We start from the raw sequence: 23,023 nt of genomic DNA, 5'->3' as shown, positions 1-23,023 counted from the left end.
AAGAAAAGATTATTAAAAATTAGGGGCGTCAGGCGATTAATCTAATTATGATTAACAAATTTAATCGCCTGATGCCCCTAATTTTAATAATATTTTCTTTAAAAAAAAAAAGCAAAAAGCAAAAAAAAAGATTATTAAAAATAAAAATAAAATTACTTTTCTTTTCTTTTTTAAAGAAAAGATTATTAAAAATTAGGGGCGTCAGGCGATTAATTTAATTATGATTGACAAATTTAATCGCCTGATGCCCCTAATTTTAATAATATTTTCTTTAAAAAGAAAAAGAAAAAAAAAGATTATTAAAAATAAAAATAAAATTACTTTTCTTTTCTTTTTTAAAGAAAAGATTATTAAAAATTAGGGGCGTCAGGCAATTAATTTAATTATGATTAACAAATTTAATCGCCTGATGCCCCTAATTTTAATAATATTTTCTTAAAAAAAAAAAAGCAAAAAAAATGATTATTAAAATTAAAAATAAAATTACTTTTCTTTTCTTTTTTAAAGAAAAGATTATTAAAAATTAGGCGCATCAGGCGATTAATTTAATTATGATTAACCAATTTAATCGCCTGATGCCCCTAATTTTAATAATATTTTCTTTAAAAAAAAAAAAGCAAAAAAAAAGATTATTAAAATTAAAAATAAAATTACTTTTCTTTTCTTTTTTAAAGAAAATATTATTAAAAATTAGGGGCGTCAGGCAATTAATTTAATTATGATTAACAAATTTAATCGCCTGATGCCCCTAATTTTAATAATATTTTCTTAAAAAAAAAAAAAGAAGCAAAAAAAATGATTATTAAAAATAAAAATAAAATTACTTTTCTTTTCTTTTTTAAAGAAAAGATTATTCAAAATTAGGGGCGTCAGGCGATTAATTTAATTATGATTAACAAATTTAATCGCCTGATGCCCCTAATTTTAATAATATTTTCTTTAAAAAAAAAAAAAAGATTATTAAAAATAAAAATAAAATTACTTTTCTTTTCTTTTTTAAAGAAAAGATTATTAAAAATTAGGGGCGTCGGGTGATTCATTTTTTTCATAATTAATCGCATGACTTTTTCTCTCCTTTTCTGAAAAAAAAAGACTTCACTAGTTAACTCGCGATTAATCACAAATTTCATATCTGTTCTAAATGTAATTTTTCCCCCTAGGTTTTCATACTCTTGTTAACAAAAGTGGAACAAATGTGAAACTAATTGAAATAGTTCAAATGAATTTTTGACGTCTATAGCCGTCAATGGCAGTGAATGAGTTAATAATGAAAAATCTGTAGTATGTTAAAGTGCATACCTACATTACATAATCAGGCTGGCACTACAATCAAACAAATGATTTTTTTTTTAACATTTAGAACAGATTTAACAGAGTTAACTAGTGAAATCATGCGATTAATTACGATTACAAATTCTAATCGCCTGACGCCCCTAATTTTTAATAATCTTTAAAAAAATATATTTTCTTTAAAAAAAAGAAGAAGAAGAAATCAAAAATTAGGGGCGTCAGGTGATTAAAATTAATTGTAACTAATCGCGTGACTTCACTCGTTAACTCACGATTAAAAAACAAACAACAGATTATTAAAAATTAGGCGTCAAAGGCAGTGAATGAGTTAATGTATTTGCGTAGTGTGTTTTGGTACTCAGAGGGGGAAAAATATACTGTTTGACATTTTGGAAAATGTCAGATTTATTATTATATTAACATTATAAACCTCCACATTTCTCATTAGTAGCTACATCACACATAGTTTTGATTGTTTGCGATAACAAAATCACAACCTGTGATGAAGAAGTTGTTACTCAATGGTCTTTAAACCAGGTGCGACTCAATAAACTAGAATATGGTGGAAAACCTCATTTATTTCCGTAGTCCAATTCCAGTTAATCATCATCATCATTATTATTTACATTTTTTATTAGATTTCAATTTGACTGCAACTGAGGAAACCCAAAATTCACCATCTCAAGAAATTTGAATATTACATAAAAAAAAACATTTTTAATAAAGAAAATAGTTATGAATTGGTCTTCTCAGAAGTATTGTCCATTTATATTTCATGAATTAAAAAATCCTATCAATTTATTGAAATGCACCTGAATATTTTTTATTGGTATCTCTATACAGGTAAAGAGCTTGCATATTATTTGTACAGCAAAGAAAACTGAATTTTAGTAAAGTAAAGCAAATGTGGGATTAACATTGGCCCCACTCAATACAACTGTACCACAAGTGATCATGTGACCTCAGACAAAAAGTGACAGTCGAAGATGAAAAAGTACTGACACTAACTTAAGCACTTCTGTTAAACCCAATGATATCCAATGCAATTCATCACAGCTCAGGAATATTTATTTAATAGAGTTTAAAGTGACACACATCATACAATTGTTTCTCCTATTGGTTACCAGGATGATACAGGTCTTGCATTGGATCTCATTAGTTTGTGCAAAATGACCTCATGTTTTTCAACTACATCTGCATTTTAAATCCTCATCAGGCTACAAAAGTTCATTACAGGCTAATGTAAGTCAAACCCCCAAAGTCCTTATTGAAAACTAGTTCTTAGTGTTCATCCAAAGCTTCAAGAGTAAATATGTCATTTGTTTGCTTGACTTCAATCTAACAGATGTGAGTGGTACATTTGTGGTGTAATTCCAAGTGTCTGCTCCTCGCTGGAATGTGGGTGTGCCAGACAAAATGTTTGGCTTTAAGTCTGGATGTAGGTTCGAGTTTTTTTTTAAGAGTCACTTGCTCACATGTAGGGTGTCCTGGAACTTTGTGCTTGTGTAGTGCAGGTGAAAACCTTTTTTCCCGATGCTGTCATCCGAGTGAAATTTCAACACCAGGGCATCTCCGGCCGAGTAGATCTCCTCTGGAGCCTGAGGAGGAAGAAAAACACACAGAATGAGAATTTGACAAAATTGAACAAATGAGAATTTTTTTTCAACTAAAAAATGTTCTTCACAATACAAATGTTGTATTTGCCCCACTTGTCTAAACATGGGATTGCAGTTAATACTATGTTGGTGGAATCTAAATTAAGCATTAAAATCCACTCAGGGGGCGGCCATTTTAGCACTTGTCAACTGAAAATGACATCACAGTTGATCATGGCTCAGGTAACGACCGATTACGATTCATCTGTTTTCTGGGTTTGGTCAAGTGACGTTCGCAAGAGGAGCCGTGATTAGTCATGTGACTGTCGGGCATTTTGTGGGGTTCTGACGACTACTCAACGATATTTATAATTTCATATGAACATGTGGCTAAAAAGTAAGGGCGTGACAAAAAATCGATTCTCATAAGAATTGCGATTCTCATTTAGTACTATTCAGGATCGATTTTAAATGTCCCAAAATCGATTCTATGTAAATTATTTTATACTGTCTTGCCTTTGTCTGTGTGCCTTTATTTGGAGCGCTGTTCATGTTGTACCCGGTTTGGCCACTGAGGGGCAGTGTGGTTCCACTCGGTCTAATACACTGTTAAGTTGTAGCCACATTAGCGAGTAGAAGGAAGAAGTCACAATCAAGTTATTACAATCAAAGTTGTTTTTGTTCAGCGTGGAGCCACTCTTTTGAGTGATAAAAGTGCCGCGAGTAGCGCGCTAATTAGCATTAGTGAGTCGGACTGGAGTAGATCATTACAATTCCTTGCACATCTATAGATTGAAGCAAAAATCATTGTCAATCAAATCATTTTGAATCAAAAATCGCTCTCAATCGAAAAACGATTCTGAATCGAATCACAGACCCAAAAATCGGAATTGAATCGTGAGACATTCAAAGATTCCCACCCCTACTAAAAAGTAAACCATAGCATCTCTGTCAATTTTGCTGTGCCGGTAATTGCGTCTACTCTATACTGTATATCTAGAACGGAAGATATACAGTGGTTGGTTGTCTAACTTTTTTTCCAGATTAAAGATACTATATTTAGCGTTAGTTTACCCCCGATCCGCAGAACCGCCCCAGTCTCGGGGACTTGATGTCAGCTCCGTCGTAGAGCTCGACATAATCGTATCCGCAGTCGGGCTCCTCCTCGATTTCAAAAACTTGAAAGAGAAGCTCCACTCCGTAACCCTTCTCAGCAGAGATGACCCACAAACAGTCGCAGCCTCCAGGATAGTTGTTGTCCCCAAACTGGGCATGAGAGTACAAATCTTTCGTCTTGACCTCAGCACGAAGGCTTCCTCCGCATTCTGGAATGACCACAAAATTAGAGGGTGAAAAAGAGGAGCCTTGAAAAAAAAAGAGGAATGAATGCTTCTTTTCAGAGGCAAACAGAAAACATTTGACAGCATTTTTTCACCTGCAGTATACGAAGCCTGAAAGCCTCTCTTCTGCACTGAGTTGTCCGAGAAGAAACGTAAAAACATTGTGTTGGCACTGGAGATGACAGGAGAAGGTTTCTTTGTACCACAGATGCGAGCCAGTCTCGGGGCATGGACATCGGTCCCATCAAAGATTTCCAAATGGTCGTAAGCGCACTCCAGATGGGCCTCCATGTCGATCTCGTTGAAGGCCTGAGGTTTTTGTGAGGATAGTGAAAAAGCACAGCGTGCTGAGAAAATACCATGAACTCATTCACTGCCATTGACGGCTATTGACGTCAAAAATTCATTTGAACTATTTCTATTAGTTTAACATTTTTCCACGTTTGTTAACAAGAGTATAAAAACCTAGAATATTTTTTTATTGACATTTAAAACAGATATGAAATGTATGATTAATCGTGAGTTAACTATTGAAGTCATGTGATTAATTACAATTAAAACATTTTAATCGCCTACGTGATTTAAAAAAAGAACAAAAATAGTTATTAAAAATTAGGAGCATCAGGCAATTGCATTTTTTTATTGTAATTAATTGCATGACTGCACGAGTTAACTCACGATTAATCACAAATTTTATATCTGTTCTAATACAAAAAAAAACATTCTAGGTTTTCAAACTCTTGTTAACAAATGTGGAAAAAATGTTAAACTAATAGAAATAGTTTAAATGAATTTATGACGTCTATAGCCGTCAATGGCAGTGAATGAGTTAATGGATGACAGCATGTCATGTCAATGGCAGTAAATGAGTTAATTTACGACACGCTACATCAACTCATTCACTGCCATTGACGGTTATAGACGTCAAATATTCATTTTAACTATTTCTAATAGTTTAACTTTTTTTTTTTACCCTTTTGTTAAGAAGAATATAAAAACCTACAATTTTTTAATTGTACTTTTAGTACAGATATAAAATTTGTGATTAATCGTGAGTTAACTCGTGCAGTCATGCAATTAATTACAATAAAAAAACGTAATCGTCTGACGCTCCTAATTTTTAATAATCTTTTATTTAATTTTTTTAATGGCATCAGGCGATTACATTTTTTAATTGTAAATAATCGCATGACTTTAATAGTTAACTCCCGATTAATCATAAATTTGATATCTGTTCTAGATGTACAATATTTTTCATACTCTTGTTAACAAATGTGGAAAAAATGTTAAACTAATAGAAATAGTTTAAATGAATTTATGACGTCTATAGCCGTCAATGGCAGTGAATGAGTTAATGGATGACAGCATGTCATGTCAATGGCAGTAAATGAGTTAATTTACGACACGCTACATCAACTCATTCACTGCCATTGACGGTTATAGATGTCAAATATTCATTTAAACTATTTCTATTAGTTTAACTTTTTTTTTACCCTTTTGTTAAGAAGAATATAAAAACCTACAATTTTTTAATTGTACTTTTAGAACAGATATAAAATTTGTGATTAATCGTGAGTTAACTCGTGCAGTCATGCAATTAATTACAATAAAAAAATGTAATCGCCTGACGCTCCTAATTTTTAATAATCTTTTATTTTATTTTTTTAATGGCATCAGGCGATTACATTTTTTAATTGTAAATAATCGCATGACTTTAATAGTTAACTCCCGATTAATCATAAATTTGATATCTGTTCTAGATGTACATTATTTTTCATACTCTTGTTAACAAAAGTGGAAAAAATTTTCAACTAATCGAAATAGTTCAAATGAATTTTTGACATCAATAGCCGTCAATGGCAGTGAATGAGTTGATTACATCGTAGAGCACTTTTTCCTTACGAGGTTGATTCGATGGCCAGGAGTGGTGGACAGAGTCCAGGTGCAGGCCTTCTTGCTGGGGTACTTATCAGGCCAGTTGGGGCTGCTGATTGTGCCTGCTGCGCCGTTCACCACCAGGTCACAGCCCGCTGGAAAAAGACAGACAACATTTCACAACAACACAATGTGAACGTTGTCATTTGGCGGCCGTATTATTTCGTCTGCGGATGTATAAAAGCACATTTACTGCAAAAATATATATAGCACAAGGACACGCATTATTCTGAATTATTTTGAATTATTTTGTAGTATTGTTACACTGAAAGCGTCTTGACTGCTCGCTGTCATTCATTTTGTGTGTGTGTGTTTTTTTGTGTCGATCAGGGGCAGACAAAACAAGTTTTACTTCTTTCTGCCCCCTTTACTTTGAATTTGAATATTGCTTTATATTGTCTTTTTTTCTTTTACAAATGAATGAAATAAATGAAATGTTGCATAATGCATGTTGTGTATGAAATCAGTGTTTGTTTGTTTTTACGCAAGCCTATTGGTACATTTAAACAGCTAAACAATGTAAAAAAAAAATCTTATTATGCCCACTTTTAACTCATTCACTGCCATTGACAGCTATAGTCTTCAAAAATTCATTTTAACTTTTTATATTAGTTTAACATTTCTTTTCCATTTTTGTTAACAAGAGTATGAAAACCTAGATTTTTTTTTTACATTTAGAACAGATATAAAATTTGTGATTAATCGTGAGTTAACTAGTGAAGTCATGCGATTAATAACGATTACAAATTTTAATCGCCTGATGCACCTAAATTTTAATAATATTTTCTTAAAAAACAAAAACAAATATATATATATATTTCTTTATTTGTATTTTTATTTTTTTCAATAATCTTTTTTTTTTATAAAGAAAAGATTATTAAAAATTTGGGGCGTCAGGCGATTACAATTTTTAATTGTAATTAATTGCATGACTTCACTAGTTAACTCACGATTAATCACAAATTTTATATTTGTTCTAATACAAAATAAAAATCTAGGTTTTCATACTCTTGTTAAAAAAGTGGGAAAAATGTTAAACTAATAGAAATAGTAAAAATTTATTTTTGACGTAAATAGCCGTCAATGGCAGTAAATGAGTTAAAGAGTGTAATTCATGGGATTTAACAGTTAAGGTAGGAAAGATGATAAAAAATTATCATTAATTTAATGTAAAAAAACAACAACAAAAAACATTAGGAAATGTATCATTATCGGGATATAAAATTGTGTCTATACCGCACAGCTCTATTGGCTAATGTCGTGATTTTGTGATGACGTACTGTATAGCTATTTATTTATTTTTACACAACCCTCAGGTACTGCCTAGGTACTGGTAAACATCTAAACAATGTGAAAAAATTCCATTTCTTATGATGCCTTCTATATAATACTCACCTCCCCTTTTTTTAAGAGTGTAATTCATGGGATTTTACAGTAATAGAGGAAAGATTATAGAACATTTCCATTAATTTAATGTACATTGAATATAAAAAAAAAAAAAAAAACATCAGGAAATGTATCGTTATCGGGATATAAAATTGAGTCTACTTTTTTTTGTGTGCAATTGGAGGTGGTTAAAAGAAAACCCCAGTGGATATCAGAGACACACACATGCACCTTCCTTGCAGTCATGCTTGTTGTCGTGCAGCATGTAGCCGCCGCGGCACTGACACCTGTAGCTTCCCAAGGTGTTCACACATTCATGCTGACAACCGCCATTTTCTTGAGAGCACTCGTCCATATCTGCAAACACATTTTAAACATACAGTATGATTGCTTAACATAAAAAGAGGACGGAGTTTATAGTCAAATATGTGCTGTAATCAAAAAAAAATAAAAATAAAAAATATTAATCTATAGTACTGTACATATTTTAGGATAGTTTATCTATCAAACTTGTCAATCTACCAGAGAAAAAGTGAGCCTTGAATCCTCTCTTGGAGACAGTGTTGTCAGACTTGAATTCAACCCTCATGTTGTTGTGCAGCGAGGTGATGGCCTCCGGTTTCTCCGCTCCGCAGAACTTCCCATGAAGCTTTGAGTCTGCGCTGGCGCCACTCCGTACCTCCACGTAATCATATTTACACACCTGATGGCAGCAAACTTAAATTAGTTCCAACACGTACGATGCATTGTCAAGCCAGTAATCTATTTCATACTTACGTCGTTGCCTTCTGTCTCAAACACGTCAAAAACGAGAGTGATGCGGTACTGGATGGGTGCCACCAGCTGCCACACACAGTTTTTGTTGGATGGGTATTCCTTAGGCCACCCGGGGGTGCTGAGGGAGCCGTTCGTTTTAGTGATAAAGCCACCGCAGGCTGCTGCTGGTGGAAGGAAATTGTACTTTTAGATTGATGTCTCCTGACATAAACATTTGAATGCTTTTCATGCTCATTGTGATGCAGTACAGATTAGAGCGCTTAATATTGTGGTTGTTGAGTTTCTCTGATACAGAAGATTGCACAGTAAGTGATAGAAATAAGGTTTAAACAAACTAGATTAAAAATGATCATTACACAAAAAGGCTGAGAGACCAAAGCTAAAATTTAATAAGGAAATAGTTCCCTCTTGTGGTGAATATAGCAGTTTTTAACCCTTTTGTGCCACAGAAATAAAGCAGACTTCCTGAATTTCAACTTAAATCTAGTCATGTGCTGCTGACTGTTGTGCTTATGACTTGCTATGTTTTAAAATAAACGGATGTCAAACTCCAATTGAGAAAATTAAAAACATGCTGCGTTGGCCGGGAATCGAACCCGGGTCAACTGCTTGGAAGGCAGCTATGCTCACCACTATACCACCAACGCTTGCCTCTCTTCGAGGTCTTTGTGATTCATATTCTATCCTCTTATTTCAACGCGTAGTTTGAAGGCGCCATACTTCTGCGTTTGCTCTTGCGTTAATGACCGGCGCATATTACGTGATTCTAGCTTGATTGATTCGAAGCTCAACGTGGCGTGGACCTAAACTTTTGTCTACGCTTACTTGGATTCTAAGCATTTTTTTTTTAAAAAATCAAACAAATTTTTTGAATATTTAAAAAAAAATCGCGGATGTAATGATACCTTATGACGTTTATTCATTTTTTTTTGTATTATTATTATTTTATGGAGCATCGAAAATAAACTGTCAGTCGGTGCGGACCGAAGGAGCTAACTAAACTTTGACGGAAGTGGTCAAAAAGGACATTTTGACGTCCATTCGTGGGGAATTGAGGATCGTAGAGCCACGGAAGGCGGAAGCAAAAATTCCTCTACGAAAGGATGGGAGCAGTACCACACATCCCCAGCAGATGACGCGCTCCTTCGAGGTTTCTGGCAGTTTTTATGAGTTTGTAATTTTCGATGTTCAATAATATATAAAGTGTTAAAAACAATAAGTCTCTTTAAAGCCGCCAAAATAAATAAAAATAGTATAATAGTAGAAATATTTCAACACAGAATAGAAAGAGAGGAAGGTGCTTATTGACAATTCCACACATCCGGGCATTTCTGATACTTCCCCAATGCAACGCAACGCTTCATACGGTGAAAACTAACGGCGGATTGCATTGCTTTTGCCCCTTGACTCCGATTGTTATAGTAGTCAAACGACATCTCATCACATTTTAAAGTCCAAATAATCCTCAGAAATCAAATTACAATGATCCAAAGTCCAATGCTTTTCAATGAGCGGAGATATTTCTTTTCTTTTTTTTTCTTTAACCATTTAGGAGAGATTTATTTCATCAAATTGACCATTTTGACTTGTGACATCATCTCGGAATTGTCAATATGTTGTGAATCCTTGTATGTGGAGTCAACCGTTTAAGTCCAGTCCACCACATGTTGAGCCCCTGCACTCTGCAGCCAGGGCCGTACTCCCCAGATCTGCACGCCAAGCAAAGGACTGCATAGGTCTACAAGCAATGCGTGCACGCTCATGTTTTAAGTACCTATTATCTTTATATTCTTCCATTTTGTCAGATATATTGACCTAAGAAATACTATACTTCATTTCTTTTCAGGAACATAATACTCATTGCCATTTGTATGGTCTTTTTATGCTAGCTTTTGATTGTTATTTGCACATTCGTTGTCATCCAGAAATGATTAGGAGTCGAGTGCTCACTCTCGCAGCTTGACCTGTCTGTGGCCAGTTCATATCCAGGATCGCATGCACATCTGTAGCTGCCCAGAGTGTTCAGACAGTGCTGCTCACAGCCACCATTATCGGGTTTGGAACACTCATCCATCTCTGAAAAGTGACCAGCAGGGAATACAGTAGATTGTGGTTTGTTTTGCAAGAAAAAAAAGTAGCAGCAATGATTGGCATGTGTGACAAAAACCTTTAAAGAAAGTGGCAGAGAACCCGGCCTTGTTGACCGAGACGTCAGATGCAAACTTGAGCCAGAGTTGGTTCGTGCTGCTTTTGATGTCACGTGGTTTGTCGTAGCCGCAGAAGCGGCCGAGCAGTGGGCTGTGGGCCGAGCCTCCGTCTCTCACTTCCACATAGTCGTAGGCACAGCTGTCGTGACTCTCAAGCTGCAGTCAAAAGCAACATTTGAAAAGGAGTCATGATAACAATGAGGTACACTACAATGCATGGGTTGTACTTTAACTATTTCACTGCCATTGACGGCTATAGATGTAAAAAAATTATTCTAACTATTTCTATTAGTTTAAAAAAAATCCACTTTTGCTAACAAGAGTATGAAAACCTAGAATTAATTTTTATTTTTATTTAGAGCAGATATAAAATTTGTGATTAATCGTTAGTTAACTAGTGAAGCCATGTGATTAATTACAATTTTAAAAAAATAATTGATTGACGGGCCTAATTAAAAAAAAAGGAGTTTAATCATAATTAATTGAATGATAATTTTATATCTGTTATTAATGCACAATTAAAAAATATAGGTTCTCATAAAAAATGAAATGAAATGAATAATGGTTAAACTAATAGAAATAGTTCACATGAATTTTTGACGTCTATAGTCGTCAATGGCAGTGAATGAGTTAATATTTAGATGTCAAACTTAAAGGCTTTTAATCTGCTGCAAGAAGAAATAAAATGGTGGTCTCAGTTTTGGGGGAAAAAAAGTGTATCTTTGGATTTTACCTCAAACGACTGGAACGAGAGACCCACTTCATAACCTTCTGCCACTGTGACTTTCCACACACACATTTTGTTGGAGTGGTAGTCATCGGGATAATTGGGGGACTGAATCTGGCCGCTATCATGCTTTACCTCCCCGCCACAGACAGCTGCACACAAGAGTGGCATGTGACATTTCAACCTCACAGAAGATAACGAGTGCGGCCGCATCATGTGCGCTTTACCTTCATAGACGGCCGAGAAGCCTTTTCCCACCCAGCTACTGCTACTCCTAAATTCAATCCAAAGTCGACTGTCACTTGAGATGATGGCATCTGGGACTGCGTCACCACAGAAACGACCTGACAGAGCATATGACATTACCATCTGAAAAAGTAAGTCAGGAATCACAACTTTACTTCTTCACAGTTAGAAACCTTTCAGGGGAGCTTTTTTCCAGAAGCCATCTCGAACCTCCACGTAGTCATACCAGCATAAGTGGCCCTTGAAGACATCCATGGAAGTGAAATTCAGAACAATCTAAAAGAGAAGAAGAGGATATGCTAATGCTTTTCTGTACTGTGCACTTTTTTGACTGTGGATGTCTCCCTCTTATGGAAGTAAAAAGAATTGCACTTTCATTCTTGACACCAAAAATTGAGAACTAATGATCATTATTATCTGTCAAATTAAATGTTATTATACTGTATAGAGTGTTGTTATCACCTTTTCTCCAGGTGTAACAGAGATCCGCCACACACAATGAACATATGCAGAGTAGCCATTGGGGAAATCAGGCGAAGAGAAGTTTCCAGTACTGTCTTGCAAAGTCTCCCCGCACCCTGTCATAAACATTAATTTAGTTGTATGAATGTTAAGAATTTGATTATATCAAAAAAGTACAACAAATGCATCTCACTTGCGCATTTGTAGAGTTTTCGTGCTTGTGCAATGTCCCCTTTGCTAAGCTCGAGTCTCTGTCCAATAGAGGGCTGGACTCCATTCACATCATAACGGGGCAAGATTGTGTCCAAGAACACACTTCTGTGTCAAAAAAATATAGAAAAAATAAAGTGAGTCATTAAAACAATCACACCAAAATACTGATCAATAAGCCCTTGTTGAGTTATTGATAATCTTTTGATAATCTCTCAGTGGGTTCAGGGCTCACTCGTGTGGTTTCCATGGCGATATGCCCATGAATGGCAGGCATGTGCACACACAGGGTTCTGAATGGAGGCTTTTGGCCTTTGCCAGCCAGTTTAGTGGAGCGCGCCCCTGAATGCCAGAGGTAAAAACGGCCACTCCAGCTCAAATTATTCAACAAAGCCTGCAATGCAGTGCTTTTCTTTAGCCTGGCTTTGCCTACATGACCCGCAACAAAAAAACGACAGGAAAGCAAAAAGGGAAAAAACTCGTACCAGACAGACATGAAAGGAGTGAAAATTGCCTCTGAAGATAAATACTGTACATAGATTACATTAAATTAGATCAGTTGTTGGAGGTACAGAGCCCCACCATTTTCCTTTTTGGATTCACCCAAACCTCCCTTATTGAGAAATCAAATGTGATTTTTTTTTTTTCCAAATTCAAGACATAGTTTGTAGGTACTCGTGAACAAAATGAAAAGGGAGAGTAGCCTTTTCATCGAATCTGGCTCTCTTCACCTTGAATTCAGAAAGGGTTGTGTTCTTGGATTCCCCATCTCCATGCAACTTAAGGAGGCGTTCCTTTACTGTTGCTAAATAGCTGTGCTGGACTAGAATTGCTCAACTTGACATTGTAAGTCATGCGGTTAGGATGCTGACTTGACTCCCTTCGCTCAACTCAACTCTATTTTTATAGAGCACTTTAAAACAACCAAAACAGTATATATATATATATATATATATATATATATATATATATATATATATATATATATATATATATATATATATATATATATATATATATATATATATATATTTCTTTTTCTTTTTTTTTCTTTTTTTTAAATTTTATTTTAAAGATGGTACTCAGGGGCAGCAGATAGAATGAAAACAGCAGAGGCCCCAGAATAGAACCCTGTGGAACACCATACGTTCTGTTATACATAGAATGAAATCATATTGCCCATATTTCTCCGATCACTTTCCTTTTTTGCTCAACATTAGTACTAGGAAGGGATTACAATAATAAAGAAATCACACAACATGCGATCCCAACAGCCACAAGTCTTAATTATAATTTTAAAGAAATATCCCGATAAAGCATTTTTCTTTAAAATTCAATTAATGTAAATATTATATTCTTCTAATTTCGAGTTACTGATTGTAAAACGGCCACAAGAGGGCAGCCACTCCTTGTATACTGATACCTTGAAATAAGGTCAGACATCGGCCAGATACCGATACCTGCTATCGGGACTCACCTATCCCTAAATAATAGCAAAAATATTTTTGCAATAAACTTTTGATTTGACCATTTACGACTGAAGCATCTTCTAATTAGTGGATTAACGTTAGTTGTTCACAATGGGTACTATACTATAATTTTCAGACTGGGTTCGGGTTCAAATTTGCCGCCCTGTGTCTGCGGCTGTGACGTCAAGTACACGTGTATGTGAAGAAGGGTGTGTGCAGTTTAATTTTTCATCAACAGGTGGCAGTGGCAATTGGAAATTGAATTTTCTGCGTTGAGTAGCTTTAATGTTGGCCACGATGGTGGTACATGAAGAGCAAAGTATTTTTTAAGTAATATTCAGCAGAATTTTGCACAAACCTGGAGAACGTGTTCTTGGCGTAATGCATGACACTGCCAAAGTCGTACACCTCACCAAGTGAGTCCACCTCGTCCGGTTCCATTTTCAGGAAGTTGTACTCCTGTCCTGTTGATGTGCAGAAAGTCAGCTGACAAAGCGGGAAGGTCCATTTTATTGCACTCAAACCTTCATTACGCACCTTGCTGAATGTTGTCTCTGTTGATGCTCACATGCTCGTCGCGGTCTGGCCTCGTATGTTCATGCCAGAAACCAATCACATGACCAAGCTCATGAACCACAATGCCAAACTTGTCACAGTTTTTCCCTATGGAAATGGCCTGAGGACCACCGCCCCTCCGTCCCACATAAGAACAACACCTGCAGGCGGAGACACTGATCAGGGCCCCAGTCTCTATACTGCATCTTTAAACGGCAAAAACTTGCCCCGCTTTCCATTTAGATAAGCAAGAGGTCATCCAGTTCACCCGCAAGATCTGTACGTGAAAACAATGTAGCTCTCTTCAGTCGTCCTCTCCATGAATGTTACACAAGTGTGCTTCTCCCAGTGACGCATGGCCTGACGGAAAATGGCCCGCTGACTACCTGCAAAGAAACTCTGAATCAGAATTTGACTGCTTCAAGATGTGGCAGGCATCTCCAGCCAGAACCTACCGCTGAAATTACCGCTGATCAAATAGGGTATGATGCCGTCGGGCCAAATCCGCTCCGGTCTGGAGGTGGCTGCCCTCCTCCTCCTCCTCCTTCCGCTGTTATGCTGACGGTCGCTCTGCCTAACTGCTGCTCTCTTACTCCTGATTTCATTGGAAGTGATGTTAACTGCAGAGAATGTGAAAGGGATCAGCAACTGAATTTCTACACAACCGGATCTAAAATCACAGCCTAACATTAAATAGTAGTAGGGATGCTTAGACCAAGTGCAAGTACTTGAGTAGTCGCAATATTTGAGTACTCGCAACACCAAGTATTGATACTTGATTATGACTTCTGTCTGTGATGAAAATGTTTTATTTAAACCCCCCCCCCCAAAAAAATAAAAATAAAAATAAAAATAAAAATAAAAATAAAAATAAAAATAAAAATAAAAATGAAAATGAAAATGAAAATGAAAATGAAAATGAAAATGAAAATAAAAATAAAAATAAAAATAAAAATAAAAATAAAAATAAAAATAAAAATAAAAATAAAACCTATTTTTTTGCTCACTCATATATATTTATATAAAACACAACTTATTGACATTTTTACATTCAACTGACAGTATTGTGGTATCCCTAAATGTTACGATACCTGATGCTGTCTGATTTAGTCGGGCATTTTCTGCTTTGAGGGCATCTTTAAACATGAGGAGTTCATCTTCATCCAAGGCAATGTCTCCCAAAAAGGCAGCTATAAGGGCAAGATTAATAATTTTTATTAGACCCATATACTGTACAGTAACAGACAGTTCATTCGGCACATTTTTCTCTTAGAAGCAAAATATTAAAAACACTGTTCAGTGTGACGATGTACTATACTTCAAGCACAAACTGTTGTATTTTCTTAGAGGGGAACTAAAGTCAAATATTTTTACTACAATAATATTTAATATTATAGTTCACACTAGTTGAAACTGGGCATTCTGATTAATATTGTGCTTATGGTATATGAATTAAGCAGAAAAATTGCCCCATATTTGTCAATTTCAAAGGGGCGGCCATTTTGCCACTTGCTGTCGACTGAAAATGACATCACAGTGCTTAAGGGCTCAGGGTAACGTTACAGCTCACCTGTTTTCAGGGTTTGTCTGTGTGACGTGCGCAAGCTGAGCACTTAAGAAAATAATGTACATTAATGCAAAAAATATAAATGGGTTTGGCCTGCTAATCTTATTTTCAATAAAGATTGATACACATGTTACAAATTATACCAAAGTGTGTATAAACTTTTCCATCCATCCATCCATCTTGTGTATAAACTTTTGATAACTGTAATTTGTTTTGTGTGGAGATTTTAGAATGTGGGTGGATTTTGGAAATGACCTGTTAAAATATCTATTTATTCTATCTTGAAAAAAAATAAAATATATATCAAAATTATTTTCTGAATGTTAAATCAGACTGAGCATTATGATTTTTGACAGAATTTCTTAAACCGGATATCAGATTATGCACTTGTCCCTAACACAAAGTTCAGCGAGTGTAAGCGCACTCTGTGTGCTTAACATTTATTTCCACTAATGTGAATACACATCCTAAAAGAATAAAAACGTCATGTTGCTTTAGTAATACCAATAGTCCATTTGCAGCGCACGTTAACAGCCTTAGGAAAGGTGGAAAATCACAATGAAAAAAATGGAATGGACCATTTTTTAAAAGTGAATTCACTCATGCAAATAAAAAGTGTAAATTATTATTTTTAATCCTGCCGTGCGCGCCCTATGCCTCGAAACCGAAGGGAGTTTTACAGGCACCCACCGCTGCTCCTGCCTGGCCTCAGTGACCTCCAGTCTCCTGGCAACTACTGGGGAGAAGAGTGCTGGTGTGTTTTGGATTTTACAGGAAGTCACGAGTGGAAAGGAACCCCAAAACAACTTGAGACTCCGTAATAATTAACTAATTAATTGTGTGGCCTATTAGATCTTAACCCTGGAGAACCCAAGAACCCTTTTCTTCTTTGGAAAATTATGAATTATACATTAAATGACTGCTATAAGTTCACTGAACACCAAAATATATGTTTTTTCAATTTTAACCCTTTATTCCCTAATTTAGGATGAGGGCGAAATTTGACCCTTTTGGGATTTAGGGGTATCATTTCGAAAAATCAGAATAACAAAAACTGTCAGTAAACTATTTAGAATTTAAGAAAATAATCAATCACACACACACACACACAGCTACATTGAACAATATAATATTTTAGTTTTATTTGTTGCATTTTAGAACTGGATTTTGAATGAACAAACACACTTTGGCCAATGGAAACAAGAACACAGGGACAAAATCACTGCTGGAAAAAAAGAGAAGGTCTTTGTTATTTGAGTAGCAGAATTTATAGGGGCCAAATTTTACCCTGTGGGTTCTCCAGGGTTAAAATCATTTATTGTACTTTTACTTGTTTAATCGATAGTAATAGAATCATGGCTATCGTAACTACGTTTTTATTGAATAATGTCACTATTATTAAATGTCAGATGTATGACTTAATGTTAGTGTTACATTCAGAGAAAATATAAATATAAGTATGTTTCTTATCGTCAACAAAGTACATTATATATTACATTTTAGTATGTTGGTTATCTACAAACTATTAGAAACAACGACCAGTATTATGCAGTGCTTCTCTATATAAATACAACCACAATTTTAAACGGGTTCAAATGAATACCCATGCACACTTACAGGGTCAATCAAAACTTATCATCTTTATGAATGCAAAATGTGTGATACATTTCTTAGAGAAGATCTAATTAGATTGTGCAGGTGTACCTCATGGAGGTAAAGTACATAATGTCTCCACAACGAGGGAAAAGATTTCATTATTATTGTGCATTATTATTAGTTTATAATGCCAGTGAGTGGGTCTTAAAGTATGCAATGTCTGACAAAATGTAAGACAAAAAAATACACATTAGACTCAAAGAGCAGATCAAATGCTATTACCAGCTTTGCAGGGATCCTTGTAGTCAATCTCATCATCCACATGTTGAAGTTTTGCCTCTGCGTACTCCCAATCAGCCGTATGAGAGACCCGCAAACTGAACAAAAACAATGCAGAAGCAAAGAACATTATTTAAAAATGGAAAATCAAGTTGATATCAAATGAAATGAAGACTGCTGAGGGAGGAAAATTGACGTCAAAAATTCCTCGACAGTGTGATTTTTTTTGAAAAGAGCTGTGGTTTTTTTTCTCTTTCAGGTCTCCATTCTGCTGCAGAGATTAGTGGACATTCAGGACTGAGTGCACACATACACACACACATGCGCACACATACACACGCCACCCTTCACTGCAAACACACACATCTGATGTCACTCACCTACTGATGACTGATGTCAGATGAGTATTTTAAAACAAACAATTCAAAGTTTTTAATGACAATAATATCATATGAACAAAATACTGAATTTGGTGTCAGCACAATTTAACCAGCAGTTTAAAAAGGACATACTGCTTGGGCAGGGGCGTAGCCAGAAATCTTTCATTGGGGTGGCCAGGGTGAAACCATGACTCATATAGTAATAAGTAAATAAATAAGTAATTCTTAACCATGCAGCCATACCGTTCGCATGCCGACCTTGGGCTGCACAAAATAATATGTTATGAATTCAATGCATTGGAGCTGTTATAATTACCTATGAGTTGCTCAGTTATAATAGAGTTTTCTGCCACTTGGCGGCAATAAGGCAAATGTCAGTTACTGACCTGTGCACAATAAGTAGAAAAGGAAACCGAACAACGAAATTCACAGCTAAGTATTAAAAAAACGATGTTGATGCCTTACTTTACCAAAAGATGACTTTTTCCCCCCCATTGTTTTTCCTGTGATAAAATTGATTACCTGTAGTTATTTTAGTGTTAGTAAACAGCACTCAAGACTCTGGGCTTAATTTGATGCAGGAATTATTTGCCTGTTTGGCATCTTGTTGGATGTCAAAGTTCACACATTAATAAATGTATTTTTGATGATCACATTGCTTCATTGTTATTTGATATTGTTTCAGTTTTTTATAAGTGTATTTGATTTCATAATTGAATGCAATTATAATATCTGAATGGACCATTTTGTACATGAAATACAGGTTAAAAAGAACCCTTGGTTTGTCTTCATTATATGGTTTTCTGTGGTTCTTATTTATAAATTGTTTTATTGGATCCTTTTAAAATATCAGCTTGTTCCCACTGTACAAGATTGATACTTAAAATTTCTTATTTTTGTGTCTAATTTTACACACGTTTTTTGGGGTTCAAAACACTGAACATTAAACATACAAATAGATAAAAAAAAAAACGAGTAAATTACTGACTTGCCTTTTCATGGACTAACATAGGCTGACATTCACATAGGCATATAGTCGTGTGTGTGTGTGTGTGTGGGGGGGGGGGGTTAAGTCATGACTGTAGCACAATATTGAATTATTTTGACAATTTGGAAAATAATGAATTGTTTTGCTGAATTAAAAAATGTTAGATATTGTATGTAAACTGTCCAGGCAACATTATAAGTAACATTATAACTGTGATGGGAACTACTGTGTAATTAAATTAAAATGAAGTAAAATTCTACTCACCCTTTGAGGACGCCTAACAAATGTAATGCAGAGGGAAAAATATTTAATTTGCATATCAGTATTGTCACCTAGTGCTATTTTTATAGTCTAGTTGCAGCACTCTGATTGATTAAGAATTGATTATTCTACCAATTATTTCATCAGTTAATTGAATAATTGGATTAAAACTGCTTTTGCACTACTTAACAGCAAAATGAGCATGTGAGGTGCAGGCATTATCGTTGTCCACGTTTCACAATAGAATGTATGTGACGTTAAATGTGTGTGACTTTAAAAGTTGTGGCTTTGTCTTGTGAGTGATGTGGGAGGCAATGAGCTTGTTAGCGATTGTTCAAAGAAATGATTGAAAGTCTACCGGTGGCCGTCTTTCTTTGAACATTTGTGTCTTCTAAATTGCGGTGGTAGGGTATGCTAAATTAGCCAACATGGTTATAGTAGGTTATGGTTATATTGTATTCCGATGGCACACCCTGCACGAATAAAGACATCATGTCCCTTTACTCAAGCAGAGAAGCTCACTGTTCTTTCCTTTTAAATATCTCATTTGCAGTGTGCCGTGACGGTGGAAATTCACAATGGAAAAAAAATTGTAATGGGCCTTTTTTTTTTTCTTCCCCTGAGAATTCACTCATGCAAATGGTGAGTGTAAATGAGTGTCAACTCAGCAGTGCACTTTTGAAGCCAGAGGCATTTTACAGGCACCCACCACTGTTTCAGCCTTGGCCTCGGTGACCTCCAGTCTCCAGGCAACTACTGTGGTGAAGAGTGGTGCTGTGTGTTGGAACTTACAGGAAGTCACGAGCGGAAAGGAACCCCAAAACAGCTTGAGACTCCATAATTGGCAAAGTAATTGTTTGGCCTATGGGATATCCCTGAGATGGCAGTCTTTAGATGCTGATTAACGCATGGCTGCAAAGATTGTCTATCAATAGACATTTATATATATATATATATATATATATATATATATATATATATATATATATATATATATATATATATATATATATATATATATATATATATATATATATATATATTACATCTTAACCATTTTTTTTAAATTTGAGAGACCCCACACATATGAGGAGAAAAAAAGTGTGCTTACTTCTCTTAAAGTGTATGTTGTACTCCAGATCACCAACAGTCTGGCGTAGTACCAAAACTGCCCTGTAAGAGGCAGAATTGTAATACAGGGCATCCAGACGGACGGAATTCACAAGAAGAAGAAAGAAGTGGCAAGGCTGTTATTTTTTATACATTGCAGTGGCACACTCTCCTGTAAGGTCATTCAGGATAATATTTGACAGCCTTTAGTGACTTTGACCAGAAAAAGGACACAAACAAACAAATTTAGCCCTTTGGTATGCGCACGCGTAGGCCTATACTCATTTGTCTCATTATTTGGTACGCTTGCAAACTATAATGAGATCAAACATGCATATGTTAAGTCTGTTAGTGTACTGTATTTCAAATCTAACTTAACTATAACGCACTTTACCAGACTTCTTCTTCTTTACCCCGCCTTCATGTACTCGATGGAAAGATTCTTCTGGAATCCTCCGTAGTTTTGTCGTCATGTTGCCCACATCTTAAAATCGGGTCATTGTGATGAACTCATTGAGCTTGGGACTGAGAAAAAAAAAATCACACAGCGCCAAGTCAGGTGAGTAGGGGGGTTGCTCCAACACAGCATGTTCTTCTCGGCCAGGAACTGTCAGATGCTCAGGTAAGTTGAAGCAGATACAACTTGTCCTGCCTCAACTATTGCCTCTTCTTGAGCACTGAACAAAGAAAACACATCAGGAAATCTTTGTAGACGTGCTTGGTGGTCTGGCAGTGGCACACATTGAGGGGGAAAACTTTTAGCTTATCATTTGGGATTGAATAAATATATCTTTTAAGTCACCAGTGTAAGAACTTTTCTGACAATCCTTGCACGTACCATAATGCGGACTAACATCTTCAACTGTGATATATTATAGAATGATAGCTTAGTGTAGCAAAACAGTACTATTTAAAAGCAAATACAGTGTAGATCCAAAATGATGATTAACATCTGTTTTTCCCCAACTCCTGGAACAAGAACTAATATGTAAACAGATGTTGAGCTGTGCAATACACAACAACAGCATCGGTTTTTCATTATATTCTACTTGCTGTGTATGCACTTTTCCCCCTGTGCTGACTAAGTATTAAGAAAAAAACAAATATTTTAGCTTAGTCTTCTATTTACCTTGTGGCTATTTCAGACATTGAACAATAGTCACATGTGTGTAAAAACATCAATAAAACAAGATAGTAAATGAAATGCATATGAGTAATTATTCATCATTAAGCGTGGTAGCGATGATCCCAAAATCAATAACCACCAGAAACTCCCATGATTCAATATAAAATATGGTAATGTGGATGTGCTAGACTACGAGACTGCGCTTAGCTTATAATCAGTGAGCTGGCCTGGTAGTTATTTAACGCGTCTACGGTCAATTTGGTGGGTAAATTACCTTCAGTGGGTGTCGGAATGTCTGTTTCAATAACTTTTGTATGCGTTTGGTGTGGTTTTAAATCAGTAATTGCTTTGGACAAGATTAGCCCAGCTGGTTGCCACTTCCGGCTGCTAATTAGCGATTTGGCTAGGACGCTAGCCATGAGCTAATCCTCAGTGTCAGAAGCAACTAACCCCCTTGTGTAAAATGGATGAATTTGATTTATATCGTGAAAAATGAACAATAGGACTCTTGAGAAAAATAAACTAATAGTAATATGTATTAATACAGTATTATAGTGCATGATTTAGACAGCTTTTTCTCCTCTTAACCAAATATTTTGTCTCTTTTAAGTTAACATTTTTTAGAGACAACTTTAGAGTTGTCAATCTCTATTAATTCATTAACCGCTCGGACGTATTGTTTTTTGATACAAAGAACCAACAAATAAGGTTGTGAATTGCAATTTACGTGTTCACCACCAAGTGGCACTAATGGCTAAGTATGAGTTGAGACATCCTGCAGTATTGTACATCATTTATTGAGCTAATGCACCAATTTTGCATTAGAAAAGGTTTGAAGTCTGGGCGTTCAACTGAGCACAAAGCTATATACGGATAATACTCGCAGGAAGACATGACTTATTCTGTTGTATGAATGGCAACAGGTTACACAAACACAGGTTTATTATACCTTCTGTCATCTAATGGCGGAGCATCTATTTGTTCTGCCTGTCTATATATCACTGGCATGATCGATTAATCAAAATATTAGAGACAGACGAATGTGTGTGTTTTTTCAGGGCCAATATCGATACTGTTGGTTAGTAGTTAACAATACAGATAACAAATATTTGGAGCTGATATTTGTTTGCAGAAAAAAGGATTTACGTCAAAATTTTGAATGACACAAATGCCAACACTTGACTTCGTTTAAGTGCCTTTAAGCATGATTATTATAAAGCTTTTCAGATTTTCAACATGTTATTTTATTTTTATTTTAGACATTAGCTCTGTCTCAGGAAGTCTCAGAAAGCTCAATGAAATAAATAAACCTTAAACAAAAAAAAAAGCTCCCTTAACGTTTTCTACAGAAAATAGAGTTTTCAAAAATGTCAGTGTAACTGAAATACTAATGTTTTGCTTACTTTGCTTTAAGTTCAAAGTAAAAAAAAAAAAATACAATTTAGAAAAAAATATTTGTCAAAATGCCAAATACTGACGCCAATAATCTGCCCGACCGAAAATCGGTCCATCCCTAA

The 23,023-nt window shown here is 35.4% G+C and overlaps 1 protein-coding gene and 1 non-coding gene across 8 annotated transcripts; both read right to left on the bottom strand.

Annotated features, from left to right (window-relative positions):
- Window positions 1-2,478: 2,478 nt before the first annotated feature.
- LOC144064076 (bone morphogenetic protein 1-like) lies at window positions 2,479-20,842 on the bottom strand. 7 transcript variants are annotated; one of them, XM_077586296.1, is made up of 22 exons: window positions 20,775-20,842; window positions 20,382-20,443; window positions 17,645-17,739; window positions 15,291-15,389; window positions 14,655-14,819; window positions 14,468-14,585; window positions 14,182-14,360; window positions 14,003-14,108; window positions 12,159-12,283; window positions 11,966-12,081; window positions 11,677-11,779; window positions 11,485-11,601; window positions 11,264-11,409; window positions 10,491-10,686; window positions 10,274-10,399; window positions 8,324-8,487; window positions 8,069-8,249; window positions 7,772-7,903; window positions 6,128-6,255; window positions 4,321-4,534; window positions 3,960-4,210; window positions 2,479-2,888 (listed from the first exon to the last, which is right to left on the bottom strand). In XM_077586296.1, exons 4-22 carry the CDS (start codon window positions 15,343-15,345, stop codon window positions 2,754-2,756), a joined length of 2,757 nt encoding a protein of 918 aa, XP_077442422.1. In that variant the 5' UTR covers window positions 15,346-15,389; window positions 17,645-17,739; window positions 20,382-20,443; window positions 20,775-20,842; the 3' UTR covers window positions 2,479-2,753. The 7 variants fall into 7 exon arrangements, with proteins under 7 accessions (XP_077442422.1, XP_077442421.1, XP_077442423.1 ...); XM_077586295.1 differs by having other exon boundaries at window positions 20,770-20,828; XM_077586297.1 differs by lacking the exon at window positions 20,775-20,842 and having other exon boundaries at window positions 20,382-20,454.
- trnag-ucc (transfer RNA glycine (anticodon UCC)) lies at window positions 8,899-8,970 on the bottom strand. Its single transcript has one exon. It is a non-coding gene; the product is annotated as a tRNA-Gly (tRNA).
- Window positions 20,843-23,023: the final 2,181 nt, after the last annotated feature.

This window comes from Vanacampus margaritifer, chromosome 14 (genome assembly GCF_051991255.1).
Source record: "Vanacampus margaritifer isolate UIUO_Vmar chromosome 14, RoL_Vmar_1.0, whole genome shotgun sequence".
Lineage (NCBI taxonomy): Eukaryota > Metazoa > Chordata > Actinopteri > Syngnathiformes > Syngnathidae > Vanacampus > Vanacampus margaritifer.
This window is presented reverse-complemented; position numbering and strand designations above follow the sequence as displayed.